Below are 24,900 nucleotides of genomic sequence, written 5' to 3' on the forward strand. Positions count from 1 at the left end.
TCTACTAACGTTTTTGGCTATTATACAACTGCCCCCCCAAAATCCATGAAAATTAAATCTTACTTTGGGTCCTCTTGCTTTTGCTATTTTGAAGATATCCAAGCAGTACAATAAGATCTTCAATAACTCTAAAATATTGTGAGCCTGAGGAACTGCAAGCGTGAATTGTAACTGCTATGAAAAGTTGCTGCAGATCACAAGCAAGCAATCTGTATTCATTCAAAGGAACGCTAAAGAAAAAGAACAAATAATTTAAGGCAAAAAGAACTGGTTTAAATTCCTGTTCTGCCAGTATTCATTCATTCTTTCATGCATTCATTCGATATTTATCCATGCTTACTCTATGGCAGGTTATATAAACTACATGCTAGGAACAGAAATAAGAAGACACACTTTGACTCCTGTGAAAATTCAGCTTGCAAAGGACCAGACAAGTGAACAGATAACTATAACCAGTAAGTGGTGGTAAATGTAACAACAGAGACTAACACAAGATACTGTGGGAATGCATTGGCAGGTTCCCAACACACTAAAGGTGAAGATTCTGTGGGTATGAAGAGGGATATTCTGAGAAGGCTTCACAGAAGTGGTGAATTTGAATAAATTAACTGACCTCTCTGAATCTCACTTACACAAAGTTATGTTTATTTTAAGGATTAAAAGAGATACAGATTTGAACATATATATTAATCACTTACAACTACCTAATAAATATGAATTAGTATCTTCTGTCCCTCAATTTTTAACCTTGATAGTATACCTCAGTGTGTGATATTAAGCCTCTCAACTTACTTTTTCAAAATCAAGCAAGAGTTAGAAATGGTAAATTTGGGGGCGGGGCAATCAATAGAGTAGCATATAAGGACATTCTGTAAGTACAGTTTCTTTAAAACAACAACAGCAACAAACTGCTCTTAGCAGGAGCCTGCTGGTACTCTTCCCAAGTTCCACCAATTTCATGCACTGTATTATAATCAAGACTAAATGTTTTGAGGAATACAATACTTTGTATTTCTCATATGCCCAGCACACGGATCCTATATAAAACAGGTGCCCAATAAAACCTGAACTGAGCTGACCACAAGTTGTCCTCTCTAGCACCCAGAGAGCCTCCCTGGCCTAGAGAATCACTGAGGATATGCTCTGCCTTCTCTGCAAAAATATATTTAATAGTTAATGTTTTAACGTGCAGTAAGATGATGCTTCTGGAGATTTGTGTCTTAACATTATGCTAATAAAAATGTTATACTGTACATCATAAATGCAGACACTGAAGGCACAAAATCCAAATAAAAATATAATTGCCTAACATATTTTTTAAAGCTGTCAATCAATTTCGTGGGCAGCCATCTACCAATGTACTTTTCGCTACTAGAAATTCATTTATGGCAGTAGACAGCGGTACCGCATGCTAAAAGTGGGAGAGCATGGTGACTGTAAAGCACAGGCTTCTGAAGTGAGAAGATTCAGCCTCAAGTTCTCTGTTTACTAGCTGTGTGATCTGCAACAAGTTACTACATCTCTCTAATCCTCAATTTCCTATTCCTGATGGGGATAATAATTTTTATAAGACGATAGTGGAAGCTTGGTAAATATATTTGAGGACAGTTAAATTTATTCACCTTGTCTTCAGGTTCTGAATACCTAAAAGTATGTCATATAAATACCTTATTTTTTTTAAACCAAACTTTATTGAAAATGTTGGAAAATATGCCCTCCAAATTTAATTTAATTTAATTTAATCAATTTTGGAGGAAAGAAATTCTTTGAGAGTATTATGAAATATCAGATGCTAGTAAAGTTTTTCCCTTTCCAAAGTTTTTATCAGATGTAGTTTTAAATAATGATTTAAAACTTACTTCTTTTCTAATCCATTCAGAGCTGCTACTGTATTACATAACACGTAGAGGAGACCATTATCCAACAACATATCTGCTACCTTAGAACAAGAATTTAATATCTGGAGAAGAAGTAAGAGCGCGTTATGCAAGAGCACGTTGTCATACAAGGAGGTCTCTATTAGTCCCAGAATAGGAATGACAGACCACTTCTGAAAAAGTCCCATGTTTTTCACATCTTCCAGATCAAATCTATAATAAATAATACAGTTAAGAGCACATCAGAAGCAATTAACCATGAAATAAGGAAAAATGATTGCAATATGGGCCATTTTGTTGACTTGATTTTGAAGCTATAAAGCATAAATTAGGGAAGCAAGGATTCTTAACCTTGCTTTAGATCATAAATCCCTCCAATAAAAAGATAAAAGGTGTTGCTAGAAGTCTGTTCCAAGGCAAATACACAAATATTCAAGGGAAACATTTATACAATTTCAGGGTTTTAATTGACTCACTTTAATTTGTCCATGAACCATTAAGTTGTCCAAAGACCCACTGCTCTAGGGATCTATATAACAAGTGTGCAGAAAAAAAAAAAGACTATTATTTTACACAGTATTTCAGGGAACTAGTAAAAAGAGGCCTAGTGAAAGGAATGGATCTCGAGTTCTTGTTCCAATACTCTTTGTCTCTGGGATGGAGGGAAATTATTTACATGTTTTATACCTCATTTTCTTTATCTGTCAGATATGTATGGTGATATTTGCTCTACTTTCTTCTCAAGACTGTTGTGAGAATCAAATGAGATGATGCAGAATTGCTTTGAAAGAGCCAAAAGCTGTATGCAAATGCAAAGTACTATTGTCACTGCTGCAACTAATAAGTAAATTCATCAAGGTCTGAAGTGGTCTACTTACAAATAAGTAGGAGACACTTAATAATAATACAAAGACACACATTTCTCTCTACTTTATCATACACAGAAATAAGAGCTTAACTTTTCTGCCAAACTTTTGACTTGGGAGAAAATTATTCTTTAATTTTTATACTTATTTGCTAATCCTTCAGCATTATACCAGGGACAAAGCTCAGTAATCAGTGTGCTGGAATTCCAGGTGGGGGATTTATTCTTCACCCAGATAAGCCGGGTCTCTGAGGGAGTGAGGAGCTTGTCTATGGAGCCCTCCTATAATCCGCTGCTGGGACCACAGAAGCCACCTTCTTCTCAGTTAACCTCAGGTTAACACTGGATACCAAATCTTAACTATCACTTTCTTTCATCTGATGCAGCATTTTTCTTTCTTTCTTACCTACTAGTTCCTAGCTAATGAATGAAATACAAAGGAAGAGATTATATTAGAAAGAATATAATATGGAAAATAATAAATTGATTCACCTGGAAAATGACTTTTAGCAGATTTTTTCTAAGAGCGACCAAGTGATTTTGTTAAGAGTCAGTTTAACAAATTTTACATGCAAGACAAAAGATCCCCAATTCTGGTGGAGGGAAGAACCCACTTACTCTTCATCAAGGCCAGCATGTCGGCCAAAGAACATTTCAATGAAGCATTCTAATAATTCCTGAGTTCCCCGATGAAGATACAACTGGTTGGCTAGCAAGGAAAAGCCACGATTCTTCAGAAATTTATCCTTTTGTTCCTTAGATGCTCTATTAAAATATGCATCTAATAGCTAAGGGAAAAAGTTAAGTTAGACAATATATTAAAATTTTATATAATGTATACAAGTCAGACAGTGTATTATATTTGTAGTTGTAAGTTATTGCTTAATTTCATCTGTATAGAACAGAGAAAGCTCAAAAAAATGCCACCTCCATAGCAAAACAAAAATGAACTTTGTCTCTGATTATTATGGAATGCTAATGATGACCCTGTCTTGGAGATCTTAATACTTTCGTCATGGGAAACTAGCTTTTTAGCTGAGCATGGACACCTAGCAGATTGGCAGCCTTAGCTGAGTATAAGTAGAATATTTGTGCCTAATTCTAATTCTGAAAAAAGAAAAATGAGTCAACACTGTATGATGCTTTCTCTGAAAAAAAAAATATATATATATATCCCAGACCTCTATTTTTCTAGACTTCTTAACATTTTATTTATCTTGAGCAGAGGCCTAAACTTCCATCCTTTCCCAGCATCTTAAATGCAACATGTGTACAATCTAAGTAATTATTTTTCCTTCCAAACTCACTTCTTCCATGGTTCTGATCTTAGAGCACAGTAGCACCATCCTATGAGACTTTAAGGCTAATCTCACTTTTGGCTTTTCTTGTCCTGATTTCCCACATGTAATTATGAAGGTCTCTCACCTCCACTCCAGTGAATGTCTCTCAAATCTGTCTGTCCTTTGACTTTCCACTTCCCCAGATCAGGGACTCAGCATCTCTCCCCTGGACCACTGTGTTATCCTGCGAACACAACGCTTCCACCTCTCTCTCCCTTGCGATCACTCCCTCACAGTGGTGACAGACTATTCTTCCCAAAACACACACCTCTTTACCGCCCTACTTAAAAAGCTTTCTAAGTTTACAGCATAATACAAAATACACCTTTTGCATGAATCCTTCCCTGGTTTCCGCATCAGAATTATTTGCTTTTCCTGTGCTCCCATTCTTCTTTATTAATACTACCACTGAAGCACTCATCACACAAGTCCTTACATTTTACTTAGTTGGGTATATGTCTCTCTTCCCCACTGGCTTATAAACTCCTAAATGCAGAGGCTTATTCCCCTTTATATACCACATAGCGGCTAGCCCAGTGTTTTACACATGAAATGGAAGCTAAGTAAATAGTGGGTTGCAACTGATTTAACAATATCCCACATCAAACTAAGAAAATGAGAATCTTTAAAGACCATTTCAATATTGGGTTGTCTCCTAATGGGAACCATTCATACCAAATATTTATTCTTTCAACGATGTACTTAGGACCTTTTATATATTAGACACAAGATGCCTACCCTCACAGGACTTATATTTCAGTATGGGAGATTAAAAGAAAACCAAATACACAAACAAATTAAAAACGTAATTACAAGACACACCTAGGATGCTATTATAGAACAAGTGAGGAGCAGGGCTAGACAGAAGCTGGTTTGAAAGGTGAACAGGAAAGGCCTCTCTGAGAAGGTGACATCTGAGCTGAAACCTGAAGTGTCTAAGATTTAACAATACTACACTGCAGGAGAGACTTCCAATGACCTGTGTGTTCCTTGTAAGTAGTAGACTTAAAAAAACATACTGATATGAATCAATATATGGAGGAGGGCTTAAAGTTGGATGATAAGACAGAAAAGTAGGGGTAAGAAGTACAAACTACATCAGTTCATATGCCTAAGAAGAAAAGAAAGCTTCAGGTCTATTTCAATATGTACATTCAAATTTTAAATTACGCATATGTTTATCATTACAAATGAAAACAACGTATTTAGCATTCGCCCTTACTTTAATAACTCCTTGTTGTACAGCAGGTGATGGGTGGTTAACGAGGACCAACAGCGTATCTGCTTGAATGAGCCTGTCCATCACATCTTCCAGCATAACATCAGGCAGGATGAGGAGGATTCCGCTTAAGAGTTCATACAGCCCACAGCATACAGGGACCAAACAGTCTTCAGTTACGCTAGAACAGAGACCCAGAAAGTCTTACCAAAACAAGATCAGGGAGGAAAGTAGTGCCTCATGATTACCTTAAGAACTGTGATGAGCAGTAATACTTTTTACATGTGAAACAAAAGTGCGTAAGGTTTAAAAAATGTTTCCTGATTTAACTGTGATTAACAAATTTGCCATCACTTTTTTTTTGCGGTACGCGGGCCTCTCACTGCTGTGGCCTCTCCTGTTGTGGAGCACAGGCTCCGGACGCGCAGGCTCAGCGGCCATGGCTCATGGGCCCAGCCGCTCCGTGGCATGTGGGATCTTCCCGGACCAGGGCATGAACCCGTGTCCCCTGCATCAGCAGGCGGACTCCCAACCACTGCGCCACCAGGGAAGCCCTTGCCGTCACTTTTTATCACCGGTATTTTTTAGGTATATCATCTATTAAACACTAGTCTATTCTACATCTGTGATTTCCAATAGCCACTTGTGCTATTTAAACTATTTAAAATTAAACTAAAAATCCAGTTGCTCAGCCGCACTGGCCACATTTCAAGCGCGTTATGTGTCTTCTGCAGTGGACAGCACAGGTGAACATTTCCATCATCGTGTGGAAAGTTTCACTGACGGTGCTAATTGAGATGCTTTTGGGAACGATAATAAATCGTATAATTTCCCTAAACTGAAGAATTTTTCTCTAATAACCATATGGAATTAAATAAACCATAAGATAATTTTTTCTTCAGGAATAATTTATGGTTTATCCTTTGGTTAAATATAGAATTCAATATCACCTAGTATTAAAATAAGGAGAAAGGTACCTTTGTTTGTTATTAATATATATGTTATATTATAAGAGATCCCATAATAAAGACATTTCTACAAGTACAGAAATTCTTCAAAGAACAGTAAAAAAAAAAAAAAAGCGGGGAGGGGTTTGGCATACAAAACCATGTGAGTACCTGTGAGCACTTGTAGTTCGCTTGTGGTTTGGCTCATAACGGAGAGAAAAAAAGTTATCCCAGTCTTCGGTGTTCCTGTCAACAAGACTTGGCCACCGGCCGACAGCTGCAGAGCCATTCTGTGAGGGAAAAGCTAGCCCAAGGCTTGCGATAGTGCTGTGGCTTTGCTGGAACGAGGCCAGTCCCTTCAGGTAATCAGGTCGGCGTGGGCAGAACTCATCCCCAAGGCTGTCATCGTCTGATCTGGGTTCTGTTCCCACCTCTTTCTGATCTACTTTGACCACTGGAAGTCCCGATGTTCCTTTTGGGACACCACTGACAGAGGCATGGGCTGAAAGAACAGCTTCCATTTCACAAACCGTTTTTGCAGACTCACAGCTACTGACAAAAGCATCTTCTTTGCCTTTCTTCAGTGTCTCGTAACTCCCCAGAGGGCTCCATTTCTCTGGTTGGGAAGCAACATCATTATCTACAACGTTTTGTAACTTGTCAATGCTACAACCCAAACTTCCAGTCAATTTTCGTGGTTGTATTTGAGGTGAAGAAGTAGGAAATGCTGGTAGGCTTCTAGAACGCAACATGCTGGCAGTTATCTGCTGTGGAACAGTACTGGAGGAATTGTTTCCTGGTGAGAGTAGACACAAAAACAGTACTGAAAAATCTTATGAGCAGGCCCACTTCTTTTCTGCACTATCGGTCCCAACCAGAGCAATAACCCATTTATCTAGCGATATTAAAGAACCCATACAGGCTAACAATCGTAGCAACTAATGCTTAAAAACTCTTAAGGTTGAAACTATTTTTCTTTTAACTACTTTTTATTAAAATTTTCCCAAAATACGTATCTTTACCTGTCTCCTTAACAAAATACAATATTGCCTGAGTGATTCAAAGTTATTCGGATTAATGGTGCTACTGAAGTGAAATTAAGTGAATTAAGTGAAACTCAATGTACCTCAGGCTAGCAGTCACTAGGATGCAGTTTGATACAGTGGAAAGAGTGTGGGCTTTGCAACGAGATATAACAGGATTCAAGCGATAGTTCAGCTAGTTAGGTGGCTTAGGTAAATCATTTAATTAGATGAGTGTTCATTTCTGCAAATGTAAAATGAGGATTCAGAACATCTACTTTGCAAGGTTGCTTTAAGAATTAAGTGAGATCATATCCATGATGCACCTAGCATAGTGCCTGCCATATAATAGGTGCTCAATAAATGTTAGTGATAGTTGTACTTGGTGTTGTTATTACTACACTGAATGTCCCTAGACTGTTCTCTCACTCCTCCCTTTCTGTAGTCACTTTTTGCTGCTATTACTGAGAAGAAACAGTTTTTTCTCTTCTTGCTATAGCTCTCGAATTTTCTGCTTCTTATATTCTATGTAGGAGGAGACCAGAAAAATCACTCTCAGCCTTAGTGCACGGGATGTAAGTGAATGCTACTCAAGGTATGGTCTGTGGGCCAGGAGCATGGGGATCAGCACCGCTGTGTGACTGTTCGAAATGCACATTCTCAGGCTCCACCCCAGATCTACTGAATCAGAACGTGTGAGGCAGGGGCCCAGGGATCTATGTTTCAACCAGCTCTCCAGGTGATTTTTCAGCAAGCTAAAACTTGAGAAGCACTGATATAAAGTAAACAAGCACTGAATGAACTGCTCAGAGCTCAGGCTTTGTGGCAATAAAACAGCTCCGTAGCTCAGAAGTTTTTCCAAGTTATTTCTGGGTTTTGGCTGGAGGAATAAGGTTGCCAAAAGAGACTGTTCAAACGACCTGGAAAAAATGGGGGCATGATTGTACTAGAAAATGTTTCAGAGTGATGCACAATGATTTAAAAAATGACACTTCCTATGACATTCCAAATAAAACTAATTAAAACATAGCCTTAAAATATTATAATAAAAGGCCATAAAATGTGCTAGAGAATAACTGAAACACTTTGGGAGAGAAGGAAAACTGGAGGTTAATACCCAATACTGTGTCCTATCTATCCATGTCTCTCTCTTACCAGCCTATTTAATGATTTGTATTGGAGCTGGAGACAAGAGTAGGTGGGACTAACAGTCTGGGAGAAGGAATGTCTCAGTCTGGGAGAGGATGGCAGTCAGGAAAGGAAAAGACATACAGTCAGTTCACAACCAGGAGACATGTACCTATTTTTTCTCTATAAAAATAGAGATGAGGTTGTCTGTTAAGAACAAGCTAGGAAGAGAGAAAAGTACTGTTAGCTTAAAGACTTGAATATACTTGCTATGGAGATAGAAGAGGCAACTGATTCTGAATATACAGAAAAATTATAGGACAGCATTAAAAGGCCAACTATGCCACAGACCCTTTTAATGGCAGGAATTCTAAGCAGCGTGAGGATGGTTAGATTGAGGAAAGGTTCAACTTTTTCAGGTCAAGCGTGCTAAAAGGCCAAGAGGGCAAGGAAAATGAAGAAATAAAATTATTGGCTGATGGGATCTAGGCTGGAAGGGGAAAATAGGCAGAGGGAACTTGGGAGGATGATAAAGAAACCAGAAGGATAGGAAGTTGTCATAGAGAGTGGGAGATGGGAGGTTTAGGGGTGGGAAGCGTTCTTTGATGGTGTCTAAGACAGATGCAAGCAGACTGGTAGATAAAGTAGAGGGGACGGTCCCCAGGGTCAAGGCTGGAGTACGGATGGCCACTCACATGGCAAGTGAAGTCGTCTAGAATGAGTTCAGGTGGAAAGGAGACAGTAGGCCAAACAAAGCTTTTGAAGAAAATGGGAAAATAAATCAGAAGCTTAATGAAAGACAAATGACTATGACAGAAGGGGAGAGAGAATTCCAGAGCAAGAGAGCATGAGCCTCATCCACTCCCTAGGTTCTCCTGAGAGGCACTTGTTATACTGAGTGTGAGTTACTGATATTAGAAAGTAGTGAAATGGACTCCTTAAACATATTCTATTATTTTTAAGTTTAGCCTTCCATTTATTTTTTCTGAATATCAGGTTGTATTATGCTGCTAAAACATGTACAATTTATTTATCTATTAATATTCAGAACTAAATACAGAAGGGTTATACTTTCATCATTGTTTTTGTTTGTCTGTTTACCTTCAGGTGGTGAAGCAGTAAAACCACATGGGCTTATTACCATAAATCCAGGGCTAGTAACAGACTTTCCTCCACTGCTAGAATGCCTCAGGTACATGATTGACTGTACTTTCTCCTGAAAGATCTTGCCATCTAGGATCAAAAAAAGTTTTCAGACAATTTTAAAGAAGGATAAAACAAAAATATAACTTTAAAAGCAAATCGTTAAATACAAATGTTTACAAGAAGATGTTCAAAGCAAAAAGAAAAAACGGCATCCTTTACAATAATGCACATTTGATACGTGAGGACACTCTACAACTTCTTACTCTAGATTCTTTTGTTGACTATTACTAGCCACATTAACTTCTATTTTCTTCGAATTCTAACTGTACTTAGAGTTATTCCTATAGTTTAGCAGCTAACTGTTCACTTTTTATACGCTAATATGATCTCTCCAAGGAGGCTGTTCATCAATTCATTCCTTGAGGGAAAGGCTGTGTCTTCTCTATTTTTACACAGCCCCAATATGACTCCAAAGTTGATACCTCCAGTTTAATCTTCCTTTTTGAGCTTCATACTTCTAAATTCAACTGCTTGATTTTTTAAATGTACCACAAATGCAACAAATCTAAATGAGTCATCCTTCTGCCCTGAATTCCCTCCTGTGTTGTTCTCTGGTTCCTTTGGGAGAAGTACCTATTTCCCATGCAGGATCCAGGAGCCACCCTTGACCACAACCTTTCCTTTACCCGTGTCAAGTCAGTCTCCAGGCTCCATTGACTTTATTTCTGTTTCTGGAACTCTTCTCATCCCTAGCATAGCACTATAAGGCAGGCTCTAATGCCCCTCACCTGGATTATTACCTCAGACTTCTAAATGGTATCCGTGATGGACCTCTGGTCACCCTCAAATCCTCATAGCTACCAGCCTTCTCTCTATCAAATGTCAATCTCTGCTTAAAACCTTCCAGTGGCTTTCTGCTGCCTCCTTACCGCTACAAGAATCTCCATGATCTGTCTCCACACCCTTCTACCAGCCTTTTTGCTACATTGTACTTCAGCAAAACCAAGCTGTTCGCTTTGCCTGGAAGGCCTCTCTCTTCAACTCCTACTCAGCCTTTAAGACTCACAGCAGGCGTCACCACCTCCAGGAAATATCCCCTCACCATGCTCTATGCTACCCAAAATGAAATACTGACATCACTGTGCTTTCCACATGGTATACTTACCTGTTTCTGTCTCTCTCCCCTCTACTAGACTGTAAACTCCTTAAGGGAGGCGACCACATTTTACTCATCGTTGCAACAACCCAGTAATACCAGAATCTTGGCATTGCTTTATTCACTAAATGTTAGCTGAACCTAACACAGAGTCACGCTGTATAATTTCACTTGGATTTTTTTTTTTTTTTTTTTTTTTTTTTGCGGTACGTGGGCCTCTCACTGTTGTGGCCTCTCCCATTGCAGAACACAGGTTCCAGACGCGCAGGCTCAGCAGCCATGGCTCACGGGCCCAGCCACTCCGTGGCATGTGGGATCTTCCCGGACCGGGGCACGAACCTGTGTCCCCTGCATCTGCAGGTGGACTCTTAACCACTGCGCCACCAGGGAAGCCCCTCACTTGGATTTTTACTGCGACGGAATCATTTTATTCACTTATTATATTGCTTAAAATGGCTGTTGGACAACCAGTTTCCCTCTCTAAATTTACTGTCTAGCTTTCTCACAGATACACTCTTGCTTGCTTTCTTACCACATCACCTTTTCCTAGTTCTTTTAAAGCTCTTATTCTTCTGTCTTTCTCTTACGCTGAGATTTACTCTTTCTTATTCCACCCTCTGAAGAGTAATATCACCAACAGTTCCATCCTTAGCTTCCTTTTTCCTTCTCTCTCTCTCCACACTTTTCTTCAGTGGTCTCATCTGTTCCCAGAGCTTCAACTCACTACTATGCAGGTGGTTTCTCTATACTGAATTTTACTGTAATAATTTACTTACATCATATTCCTTGGCTCAAAACAAACACAACAAAACAAAATCCTTCAATTACCCTCAACTAGAAGACAAGTTCAAATTCTCTGATCTTACATTCAAGGACTCGTTTAATATGAGCTTGGGTGGGTTGGAATAAATGATGGTCCCAAACTATATTTATGGTATTATTTCTCACTACTCCTTTATAAATTCCCTATATTAGGTAAAATTCATTATTCTTTCTCTTTCTATTTTTCCTCCCTTTAAGTCATTCTCTTCACCTGGAATGCTAATTCTCCAATCTACCTATTAAATTTTACTTAAATTTTGCAATGCCCATGGCAGATATTAATCTAGTAAATCTCTCTCCATACCTGCCCAATGAAACCCTAACTCTTCTGAAATCTAACTAGTTCTTCTGCATCTTTTACGTACTTACCAGATATTGTTTCTTATTATAATTATTTCAGCATATATATCTCCCCTTGCCTCTTGGCATTTAAGCCCTCTGAAGGCAGAGACTATGTCTCGTTCATTTTATGGCCCTCTGCCCTGTCCCAATCCCAGTGTGTAATTAGTTTCTAGCACAGAGGCTGTTCAATATATATCAAACAAACACAAATCAAGCGGGAAGGAAGAAACAAAAGTGGAAACAGCCAAGACCTAACAAAAATGACCATACCTACCTATGTGCAAAGAAAAGTAGAACCCTGCAGGGTTATGGCAAACGTAAGTATTGGTAGGAGGGTGAGCTGCTAAAAGGAAACTGAAGACGGTTGCCAATAATTCCAGATCTGGAGGAGACCCAAGGACTTCTGCTATAATTTTCACAAATGATCTACAAACCTCTCGGGGCATGGATGTAAGCTGACCCTCTTTGTGTTCCTGAAAAAAATAAACACTCTCTTTAGGTTTAAAGAGAACTGTCAACTTAACTAACATTTCTCATTGAAGCAAGATAATTCTGTTTAAGATAGAACTGTGTTGGTTTACTACTCCAGACTGACCATATTTACCATACAATTGAGTTGCTATTTCTCAATTCAAGCAACCCTGCTATTAAAATTCATTAAAACTAATGTCCCCATATAAATGTTAGCTACTATTAGTACTCTTATCACTACTACTACTAACTACTTCTGCTACTACTACTATGGGTTCAGAAGGGAAAATTTTTGATAGACGAACCTGATTACATGAATACACTATGTTCCAGTCTACAAAGTTATTTCTCACGACAGCTCTGAGAGGTTTTATCCATCATTTCTAGAATACGGAGGCCCAAAGTGGTTATATGACTAACTTAAACCACGTAGAAAACATGTCAGAGTAGTGCAGCCATTAACTCAGACTCAGACCTCTGATCTCTTTCTACTGCATCATCTACTGCCTGGAATAATGAGACCTGGCAGAATGCCAAGTAATTACCAAAAATAAAGATGGATATAAATAAACTATTTATATTCTCCAACCCTAACCTCCCCAATAGGTAGCAGCTGGCCTCTAGATCAAGGCTACCAGAGGTAAACCTCCTCATGTTTCCTGTCTGTCCAAATATACAATATATCTCTAAATCCACTCTTCTTCATTTGCTCTTGTGTACTGCTCAATCAGAAAACGTAAAATCTAGATGTTAACTTTGACACAGTTTAGTCTAACTAGCTCAGATTTAAGAAGAGAACACTGAGTCTACAAAAGTAAGCACAAAACCCCTTTGTCAAGATCTCACAATGGCCAAGTGGCCAAGCCAAGACAAGAATACAGGTGTCCTAACTTGCAATTCAGCATTATTTCTGCCACAGCCATTTGTCTTTTTTTCTAAATCGCACCCCTTGTGACTTCCTAACCTCGATTATTCATTCCTAAGTTCATCCCAGCTTACGTTTCTTCAATCTTGCCCTCTCCACTGACTCCTTACAAATAGTCACTGGTATCCTATCTCATTAAAAAAAAAAAATCCCTTAACTTGACCTGTTGGGAAGCTTTTGTTAACATTCTGTTTCTCTTTTCTTCTGCTGCTGGACTTTTTTAATAAAAACACTTTTAAATTCTCACTGCTTCCAAGGATCCACCACACATGCTGCCTAAAGTCCCCAGAATTCTGGTTCTTGCCGTCTTCACTCCACTGAAATCTTATAAGCCATTAAGAATTTCAAAGTTGATGGCCTTTTGTCGGACCACATTTTCTTGGAACTTTCTACCTTATTTGGTTCTAGAGACCACCTCTGTCTGGGCAGGTTCTCCTCCCTCTGCCCACGCTTGGCTTTCACTTTGCTGGGCTTCCTGGTACTTCTTTACCTTTTCAACTACTCTTTTCTTTTGGACTATTCTTTCTATATCTCTCCCAACAGCTCCTTTTTCCTGTTTCATGCCCTGAAAATGGATATTTTCCGAGATGCAAACCTCAACTCCCTATGATCCTTTCACTATATTTGTGTATCCTGTAGTGCTTCTCTATTCCCATGGCTTCACGAACACATCAATGCAAACGAGTTCTACTCTCTCCCCAGCTCCAATCTTGCACATCCAAGGGCCTGGCGGTCAGTGTCGCTGAGCATCCCACCGTAATCTCACATGCAGAATGCTCAAGTCTTGCTCAATTCATGTTCAATGCTGCTTTGATGATACAACGATTCTTCTGGTCTCCCAGCTTGAAATTTTACATTATATATTTGACTTCTTTTGCAGCTTCTATTTAAGCAGAATCAAGCCCTATTAATTGCCTTTACATCTCCTCCATTATTTGCTCCTTACTTTTGTTCTCTGAATTGTATTTTTAATACAGCAGGTTCTTATCAGTTCTCTATTTTATACACATCAGTGCATCCATGTCAATCCCAGTCTCCCAATTCATCCCACCACCACCACCACCACCCCTGCCACTATCCCCCCCTGGTGTCCATACGTTTGTTCTCTACATCTGTGTCTCTATTTCTGCCTTGCAAACCAGTTCATCTGTACCATTTTTCTAGGTTCCACATTTATGCGTTAATATACGATATTTGTTTTTCTCTTTCTGACTTACTTCACTCTGTATGACAGTCTCTAGGTCCATCCACATCTCTACAAATGACTCAATTTCGTTCCTTTTTATGGCTGAGTAATATTCCATTGTATATATGTGCCACATCTTCTTTATCCATTCACCTGTCAATAGGCATTTAGGTTGCTTCCATGACCTGGCTATTGTAAATAGTGTTGCAGTGAACATTGGCGTGCATGTGTCTTTTTAAATTATGGTTTTTTCTGGGTATGTGCCCTGTAGTGGGATTGCTGGGTCATATGGTAGTTCTGTTTTTGTTTTTTAAGGAACCTCCATACTGTTCTCTATAGTGGCTGTATCAATTTACATTCCCACCAACAGTGCAAGAGCATTCCCTTTTCTCCACACTCTCTTCAGCATTTGTTGTTTGCAGATTTTCTGATGCCCATTCTGACCGGTTTGAGGTGATACCTCATTGTAGTTTCGATTTGCATTTCTCTAATAATTAGTGATGTTGACCAGCTTTTCATGTGCTTCTTGGACATCTGTATGTCCTCTTTGGCGAAATGTCTATTTAGGTCTTCTGCCCATTTTTGGATTGGGTTGTTTGTTTTTTTTAATATTGAGCTGCATGAGCTGTTTTATATATTTTGGAGATTAATCCTTTGTCCGTGGATTAGTTTGCAAGTGTTTTCTCCCATTCTGAGGGTTGTCTTTTCATTTTGCTTATAGTTTCCTTTGCTGTGCAAAAGCTTTTAAGTTTATGTCCCATTTGTTTATTTTTGCTTTTATTTCCATTACTCTAGGAGGTGGATCAAAAAAGATCTTGCTGTGATTTATGTCAAAGAGTGTTCTTCCTATGTTTTCCTCTAAGAGTTTTATAGTGTCTGGCCTTACATTTAGGTCTTTAATCCATTTTGAGTTTATTTTTGTGTATAGTGTTAGGAAGTGTCCTAATTTCATTCTTTTACATGTAGCTGTCCAGTTTTCCCAGCACCACTTATTGAAGAGGCTGTCTTTTCTCCATTGTATATCCTTGCCTCCTTTGTCACAGATTAGTTGACCATAGGTGCATGGGTTTATCTCTGGGCTTTCTATCCTGTTCCACTGATCTGTATTTCTGTTTTTGTGCCAGTACCATATCGTCTTGATTACTGTAGCTTCGTAGTATAGTTTGAAGTCAGGGAGTCTAATTCCTCCAGCTCCTTTTTTTTTTCCCTCAAGACTGCTTTGGCCGCTCCTTACTTTTACACTCCCATTTTTAATCTCCTACAGGTTCTTTACACTGTACTCATGGACTAATGAGACTACCTCACAACCAATATACTGCCAATTTATTAATCTTCCTTAACTACACTAAAATACCTTAAAGGCAAAGACTAAGTTCCATTCTCTATATACTTCTCACAATACCTAACATAAAGCTATAGTTAATAAATAACTGTTAATTTGACAAACAGGCTCTCTGAATAAAGAAGGGTGAAGAAATATACTTTCATTAAAAGAAATTGGTACCTGAATTTTTCTAGCATTTTTATAAATAAAATGGAAGTGAGAATACTTATTGAAATCTCCAAGTTGATAAGTGTCACTTTTCTGACATGGAAAGACTGAATAAGAACTTCACACTGTCATATGAACTCACTTAAAACTGGCCAACAAGTTTCAAAATGGATAGACAAAGAAAGTGAGTTTGAGGAAAACTGACCCATAGATGAAACATAAAACATTCAGTAAGCAAGGGGTCTGAGAGATCACTGTATTGTATTCCTGAAGACAATAGTCTCATTTACCACAGGGGCCAAGAAAGGCATTAAATGCTTTTGTTTTTTTCACAATTCATTCATTCAAAAATTATTTATTGTGTGCTTATGTGTTTCAGGTACTGGAATTACAGTGTGATCAACAAACTATAACAACCTTATCCCTGCCCTCAGGAAGTTTGCAGAGAGAAATAAACCATAATGTCCTAAATGACATAAAACTAGCAAATCGTATATGGGCAGAGTGAGAGTAAGTGCAGGAAGGAGAAAGGGTTAATTTAGACAGAAAGGGCAGGGAAGGCTTCTCTCAGGAAGGCGATTTTAAGTTGAGGCACAAAGGATAAGCAGGAGTTGGCTAGATGAAAAGAATGGGATGGATAAGTTTTCAGTCGGAAAGAATATCACGTGCCCTGCGGTGGGAAAGAGGCTCACTTGTTTAAGGAAGGGAAACAAGGCTGGGGGTGGGGTGGGCCTGCCCTGGTATAAGATGCGGCTGGAGCAGTGGCTAGATCCTACAAGCCTTCTTACAGAAGTTGTCACAGATTTTGGATTTTATCCCAAGTACAATAAGAAGCCAGTGGTGCAACTGGAACAAAGGCATTTAAAACAAAGAAACGATTACTGATCCCATGGAACATCTGTCCTTATCTGACTTGATGGAGTTCTAATATATGCCTCAGACCCTGAAAAATCAAACTAACTTGAAAAATAGTTCAATACATCAACCAAGCTAAAACCAGACACCTGTGAAGGCAGAGAAAATAACTGAACTAGAAGCCAGGCCGCAGCACAGGCCCTACAACGTGACTGGTGAAGTTAGTGCCACTTTTTGATATAATTTTTTTTAACAAATAGTTTTAACAAAAACAAAAATTTTTTAACAAAATTTATTTATTTATGGCTGCATTGGGTCTTCATTGCTGCTCGCAGGCCTTCTCCAGTTACAATGAAAGGGGGCCACTCTTCGTTGCAGTGCACAGGCCTCTCACTGCAGTGGCCTCTCTTGTTGCGGAGCACGGGCTCTAGGCGCGCGGGCTTCAGTAACTGTGGCACGCAGGCTCGGCAGTTGCAGCTCATGAGCTCCAGAGCACAGGCTCAGCGGCCATGGCTCACGGGCCCAGCTGCTCCGCAGCGTGTGGGATCTTCCCGGACCAGGGCTCGAACCCACATCCCCTGCATTGGTAGGCGGGCTCTCAACTACTGCGCCACCAGGGAAGCCCTGACATAATATTTCTGATATATTTTCAGTATACTAATTCTAATACATATAACAGATCTTCAACAAATACGCACTTATTAAAACAACACATACTGGTACTTGTTATTTAAGGAATATGGAACAAGTTAAAATATCACTACTGTTGATGTCCAAGAGACTACAAAATTATTATTTTACCCCAACATAAAGAAATATCTCTGGAATTTAGTAGTTGCTCTTTTGTAACTGAGTTAGGAAAGGTCAAGCTACAAGAGGCAGGGGTTAAAAAACTCCGATACTATCAGCCGAAAGAAGGGATCCTGGAAAGTAGGGCAGACAGAAAATAACCTCACTGAAAGTCCCTCAAAAAATCGAGTCCAGGGCTTCCCTGGTGGCGCAGTGGTTGAGAGTCCGCCTGCTGATGAAGGGGACACGGGTTCATGCCCCGGTCCGGGAAGATCCCACATGCCGCGGAGCGGCTAGGCCCGTGAGTCATGGCCGCTGAGACTGCGTGGCCGGAGCCTATGCTCTGCAGCGGGAGAAGCCGCAAGAGTGAGAGGCCCGTGTACCACAAAAAAAAAAAAAAAAAAAAAAAGGTGAAATGAAAGAACCATAAAAAAAAAAAAAAAATCGAGTCCATAGCATTGAGTTATTAAACAGAAATCATCGCAGAAAATATCTCCAAAAGTAAAGTTACATGAAAAGTACCTGCAAAACCTGGCAAGTCAGTAGAAAGTGATGCACCACTCGAGCTTTCAGCAACTGCTTAATATTAAACATCTGCTGCTGGTGATCCGCTCTGAGGAGGACTTCTAGGGCTGCCAGCAGAGTTTCCCAAACACCTTGCTGAGAAAAGAAACACATACCGATTAGCACAGAGTTACTGAAAAACATGCTGCATGCTTTTTAGAAGATATGCAATACATCAGTTTAACACTGTGTATATATTCAGGGTCAAAGATTAAATTTGTCTGAAAAAGTAAATCTTAGGGCTTCCCTGGTGGTGCAGTGGTTGAGAGTCCGCCTGCCGATGCAGGGGACACGGGTTCATGCCCTGGTCCGGGAAGATCCCACATGCCGCGGAGCGGCTGGGCCCGTGAGCCATGGCTGCTGAGCCTGCGCATCCGGAGCCTGTGCTCCGCAACAGGAGAGGCCACAACAGTGAGAAGCCCGCGTACGGCAAAAAAAAAAAAAAAAAAAAAAAAGTAAATCTTAAAATTTATTCCCAGACTATTATTTTTTTAACAATAGGTCATTTCTAAATACTTATACTGAATGCAATATTGCATTAGGTGCTTTACTACATTAACCTTTCTGTGGCATTAAATGATATACAGTATTTTCAAAAGATGAATTATCTTGGGGGATTTATTTACTATAAAGAAACACATAAGGGCTTCCCTGGTGGCGCAGTGGTTGAGAGTCCGCCTGCCAATGCAGGGGACACGGGTTTGCGCCCCGGTCCGGGAAGATCCCACATGCCGTGGAGCGGCTGGGCCCGTGAGCCATGGCCGCTGAGCCTGCGCGTCCGGAGCCTGTGCTCCGCAACGGGAGAGGCCACAACAGTGAGAGGCCCGCGTACCACAGGAAAAAAAAAAAAAAGAAACACATAAGGGGGCTTCCTTGGTGGCACAGTGGTTGAGAATTTGCCTGCCAATGCAGGGGACATGGGTTCGATCCCTGGTCCGGGAAGATCCCACATGCCACGGAGCAACTAAGCCTGTGTGCCACAACGACTGAGCCTGTGCTCTAGAGCCCATGAGCCACAACTACTGAGCCTGCATGCCACAACTACTGAAGCCCGCGGGCCTAGAGCCCGTGCTCCGCAACAAGAGAAGCCACTGCAATGAGAAGAATGTGCACCGCAAGGAAGAGTAGCCCCCGCTCACCACAACTAGAGAAAGCCCACGCACAGCAGCAAAGACCCAACACAGCCAAAAATAAATGTTTGTAAAAAGAAAAAGAAACACATGAAACACATTATCAATATTAACTATTTACAAATAATTTAGTTTCAAAGAGCATTATTAAAAATGTACAGAGTTCAATGCTAATTTCTGTATGCAGCATTTAATCAAATAATTTTAGAACAAGATGTACTAAATTGAAAAAAGTTAGACAATGTAGAAATTCTGCATTTTGGATTAATTTACTTTTAAGTCCAAATAATAGAATTCTCTGCACAATTACTAAGTGTGCAGTTTCAAACAGTAGTTAGCATCCTTTTGAGGTGCTTTAAAATGCTTCTCCCATACTGAATCAATCTTAAATTATCCACAGTAATAGAGAAAAAGGAATCTTACATAGATAACTACTACTGAAAGATAATCTTCACCTCATTTTATTAGCCCAAATAACCTTTCAACAAAGTCATTAACAAAAAGCAAAATTAACTGCCTTGTGTTGCAGGTCTTGCTGTTTTTCCTGCCATTATTGATGGAAATGAATAATGAAAAGGCCAAGGAATTGATAGACTTAATCATGCTATTCTAACGAAGGCCTCTCTCTTTATAAGACAGGGCCAAGGTGCCCTGAGAGAAAAAGACATATGAAAACTGGAAGACAAAACAAACAAACAAACAAACAAAAAATTGGAAGACGAGGTAGGCCAAGTATGAAAACTTGATTCAGGCCTGAAAAATAGTACTAAAATAGAGCAGTGCCAAAGCAAACAGACAACTAGCAACAAAAACAAAACAACACAGCTAAAAAAATAATTAGGAAAGAAAATCTTATTTCAAACTCATAGTATTTGTGTATATCACTTTTGAATTCAACAAAAAATGTTTTGTTTTTTAATCACACTGTTTTTTAATACTCAAATTAGCATCCTCTTTTGAAATACTAAAATAGCTGTCCAAGTTTTAGTTAAGATTTGATCTTCCAATCTACAATAGAGCTATTTCTTTATTACATGTTTATATTTATACTGCCTTTGATCCAACTTGTTTGTATTTACTATCACAATGTTCATTTGCTTTCTCTCCCTGAAACATTAAGTGTATTTTTATACATATATATATGTGTGTGTGTGTGTATATACATATAAATATATATGGATTTTTTAAATTCTGAAAGTGAGTATTTATTCAGAATGAGAAATCACAACAAAATAGAAAGTTTTTTTGTTTTGTTTTATTTTGTTTTGTGGTACGCGGGCCTCTCACTGTTGTGGCCTCTCCCATTGTGGAGCACAGGCTCCGGACGTGCAGGCTCAGTGGCCATGGCTCACGGGACTAGTCGCTCCGCGGCATGTCGGATCTTCCTGGACCGGGGCACGAACCCGTGTCCCCTGCATCGGCAGGCGGACTCTCAACCACTGAGCCACCAGGGAAGCCCCAAAATAGGAAGTTTTAAAAACTGACAATACCATAAAATCCAGAAAAAGCAATAGTTAGCTGCCTGACACAGCTCTGTAATACTTTCCCCCTGTGTTTTGCAGGAGCATATTCTTTGACTGCTTCTTCATATAACAATAATTTTGTAATATAGTTTTATATAGGAAGAACAGAAAAATAATTTTGTCTTTCCTCTACCATGTTTGGTCAAAATTTGTGTTTGTTAATGACAGATTAGAAGTGTTTCCTTCAGCTTCCTAACTCATTATTGATAGTGAGTAAATCTGGGGGGGCTGTTGCCAAATTTGGAAGTAACCAAATTTTAAAAAATTCTAAAGGTACACACTTAGAACTGGTCTTTAATTACGCCTGATGATACTGTTGTTATACGCTAAATAACTCTGGACAATCTACAGTCTACACTAGAACTAAGGAGGCTCTATGAGCCACACCATGAAGGCTATGCTTATAACTAGGGCAGAAAGGAAACAGCCCTATATTCATTCCCTGGCTGGGTCCTTGTGAAGACTACCTGATCCATCCAGCTGTTGAGATGCTTTGCCTAGACCTAAAATAAAAGCATGTTCCTTAGCTTATGCCTATCATGAAGCCAAGACTTCATAGACTTGCCCTGTATACTGATACAGCTCTATGACTTCTGGGTAACATGGCTCCCTTACTCAGAAGTGTGTCTATTTCCCTCTCCTTGACTCTCTCTCCACACTCTTAGCAGGACCCCTTTCAGAGTTTATGGTAAATGCAAGTCTCCAATTGATTCAAATGTTCTCCAGCCGAGTACTGCTCTAGCTACTACCAGCAGCCCAAGCTCTGATCCTGACCCTCCAGATCAGCATTATCCATGGCTGTCTAAAACCTTGCACAGAAATTAATCTCCAGATTTCCATCTACAATTAACATTACGTTGAAGCGGTAAATTTGTTCTGTTCTCCAAAAGAATGATTGGATGAATATTTAAAAGTAAATGCCTTTTTGTGCACCAAAGGAAACAATCAACAGAGTGAAAAGGCAACCTACAGAAAGGGAGAAAATACTTGCAAACCATATATGAGATAAGGATTAATATGCAGAATATATAAAGAACTCCTATAACTCATTAACAAAAAATCAAATAACCCAGTTAAAAAATGGTCAAAGGACTTGAATGGACATCTCTTCAAAGAAGATATACAAAGGGCCAATAAGTATATGAAAAGATGCTCATCATCACTAATCATCAGGAAAATAAATGCAAATCAAAACCACAACAAACTATTACCTCATACCCTATAGAATAGGCACTATCAAAAAATAACAACTGTTGGGCCTCCCTGGTGGCGCAGTGGTTGAGAGTCCGCCTGCCGATGCAGGGGATACGGGTTCGTGCCCCGGTCTGGGAGGATCCCATATGCCGCGGAGCGGCTGGGCCCGTGAGCCATGGCCACTGGGCCTGCGCATCCGGAGCCTGTGCTCCGCAACGGGAGAGGCCACAACAGTGAGAGGCCCGCATACCGCAAAAAGGAAAAAAAAAAAAAAAAAAAAAATAACAACTGTTTAGTGAGAATGTAAAAAAATTGGATCACTTGCACATTGTTGGTAGGATTGTAAAATGGTGCTTCTCTTACAGAAAATAGTATGGAGGTTCCTCAAAAAGTTAAAAATAGAACTACTATACGATTCAGCAATCTTACTTCTGCATACATATCTAAAATAATTGAAAACAGGATCTCAGAGAGACCTCTGCACATCCATGTTCACTGTAACATAATTCACAATGGCCAACATGTGGAAGCAAGCTAAGTGTGCATGACAGATGAACAGATAAAGAAAATGTGGGATACACATACAATGGGATATTATTCTGACTTAAAAAAGAAAAAAATCTTGTCATATGCTACAACACAGATGAACCTTGAGGACATAATGCAAAGTCAAATAAGCCAATCACAAAAAGACAAACACTGAATGATTCCACTTGTATTAAGTATCTAATGTAATCAGACTCATAGAAATAGAATGTAAAATGGTGGTTGCCAGGGACTGGGGGCAGGGGAAATGGGGAGTTGTTGTCCAATGGGTAGAGTTTCAGTCAAACAAGATGAAAAAGTTCTAGAGAAGTGCCATACGACAAAGTGTATACAGTTAATACTGTACTGTACACGTAAAAATTGTTGAGTGTAAATTCACAAGTGTTTTTTTACCACAAAAATAGTACATGCCTCTGCTTTATTCCATATCCTCCAGTCTAGCAATAGCTCCTCTAGCAGCTTAACATCCTGGATTATAGCATTAGACTCGGCATCCAACTTAAATTCTCCATTCTCATTGATATGAATAATATCTTCATCACAGCAACCTTCAAGAAGGGTCTATGGAAAAACAACATTAATACAAGATGCATCAACAGTTAATCCAGAAATTCAAAAGAAATATTAAGCTTTCAATCTTAGCAGTCATAACATAAAATTCAAAGGAAAACTAGTGAATAACTCAACATTTCACCAAGTATCTTTAAATTGTTTTGTAAAACAATTCAAGTAATGCGAAAACCCCCAAATTTCAAATATTTATAAATGACTATTCAGTTTCAAATATGGGGTAAAAGAAACCACATCCTATTTTTTAAATTCAATGAATCTGTTGGGTTTTAAATTTTTTCCAAGAAGCATTCATGCCACAAATGTATGGATCTTGACAGTTTCAAGAGTTGGGGTTTGGGGGCATGGGAAGAGGCATGGTCTTTTGCCTTAGTACTAGTACCCTCAGAGAGAAATATTTTCACAATGTTACCAAATGCTTTTAGTTAGAAAGGTACTTAAATATATGATGACAGCTGGATCACAATAAAAGCTAATAAGGCTTTAAGATGCTAACTCTATAGCAGCATTGCCTAACGGGAACAGCACAGCACTAGGTGTCTGGAGAACTAGGTTCTCTTCCATAACTGCAGGAGCTGAAGCAAACAGCGATCTCTCTGTGGGTTTGTTTCACTTTCACTAATCTACAGAATGAGGGGCCGGCCAAGGAGACATTGCTGGCTAATCAAGATCTAAAAATCTTAATTTTTTTCTTTTACTCTTCTAAAATGTTTTAAAGGCAATTAAAATGTAATTATTTAAATGATGAAAAACCCAGAAGAGCCTTACTTTGATTAAATATATACTATTGAGTTTCCTTCATTTTCTTCAGGAATAACTGAAACACAAAACTCTATTATTGGAAGACTTTAATGAAGAGGTTATCACTGCATGTGAAACTCTGAGAATAAGTTGTTTTCGTTTTTGTTTTTTTATAGTGTCAAGAGCCACTTTCATTTCTCTTTTTTTTTTTTTTTAGAAAATGTTGGGGGTAGGAGTTTATTAATTAATTTATTTATTTTTGCTGTGTTGGGTCTTTGTTTCTGTGCAAGGGCTTTGCCTAGTTGTGGCAAGCAGGGGCCACTCTTCACCATGGTGCGCGGGCCTCTCACTATCGCGGCCTCTCTTGTTGCGGAGCACAGGCTCCAGACGTGGAGGCTCAGTAGCTGTGGCTCACGGGCCTAGCTGCTCCGTGGCATGTGGGATCCTCCCAGACCAGGGCTCAAACCCGTGTCCCCTGCATTAGCAGGCAGATTCTCAACCACTGCGCCACCAGGGAAGCCCCAAAGAATAAGTTTTATGAGAACCTACCTACCTTCAAAATGTGAAAGCCCACAATGCACTTTTGTTTGATCAACACCTGATGAATCATGGAAAGTCCATTACAATTTTCTAATTCATGTATTCTCTGTTGGTTGTATTTAATTAATGAGAGTATAATTCTCAGTGCTAATGCTTGAGTTTCTTCACAGATACTGAGTTCCACAACCTAAAAAAAAAAGTAGATATATTTTTTCTCATTTGTTGAGATTAAAAATTTAACATGTGTGGTTATCTTCCATTATGTAACGTCAACCCATTAGTTTCATTTGAAAGCTTATTTTTTTATTGCTGACACTGTTTGTAATTACTTAAGAACTGTAAAGAAACAAAACTAAAAACCATAAATTCTCACCTCACACCAGTCAGACTGGCTATCATCAAAAAATCTACAAACAATAAATGCTGGAGAGGATGTGGAGAAAAGGGAACGCTCTTGCACTGTTGGTGGGAATGTAAATTGATACAGCCACTATGGAGAACAGTATGGAG

General features: G+C 39.2%; 1 protein-coding gene across 5 annotated transcripts in view; it reads right to left on the reverse strand.

The window, feature by feature from the left end:
• Nucleotides 1-24,900, reverse strand: part of LYST (lysosomal trafficking regulator) — a 196,876-nt gene that overhangs the window by 84,593 nt on the left and 87,383 nt on the right. For all 5 annotated transcript variants that reach the window (XM_081229568.1, XM_081229571.1, XM_081229570.1 and 2 more), the window contains exons 18-27: nt 24,404-24,577; nt 22,951-23,100; nt 18,105-18,242; nt 12,139-12,337; nt 9,500-9,631; nt 6,420-7,044; nt 5,305-5,482; nt 3,361-3,530; nt 1,860-2,090; nt 64-230 (exon numbers count right to left, since the gene is read on the reverse strand). In XM_081229568.1, coding sequence (XP_081085694.1) covers nt 64-230; nt 1,860-2,090; nt 3,361-3,530; nt 5,305-5,482; nt 6,420-7,044; nt 9,500-9,631; nt 12,139-12,337; nt 18,105-18,242; nt 22,951-23,100; nt 24,404-24,577 — 2,164 coding nt within the window. The remainder of the gene's footprint in view (nt 1-63; nt 231-1,859; nt 2,091-3,360; nt 3,531-5,304; nt 5,483-6,419; nt 7,045-9,499; nt 9,632-12,138; nt 12,338-18,104; nt 18,243-22,950; nt 23,101-24,403; nt 24,578-24,900) is intronic.

The sequence above is a fragment of the Mesoplodon bidens genome, assembly GCF_964165515.1.
Source record: "Mesoplodon bidens genome assembly, chromosome: 1".
Classification (NCBI taxonomy): Eukaryota; Metazoa; Chordata; class Mammalia; order Artiodactyla; family Ziphiidae; genus Mesoplodon; species Mesoplodon bidens.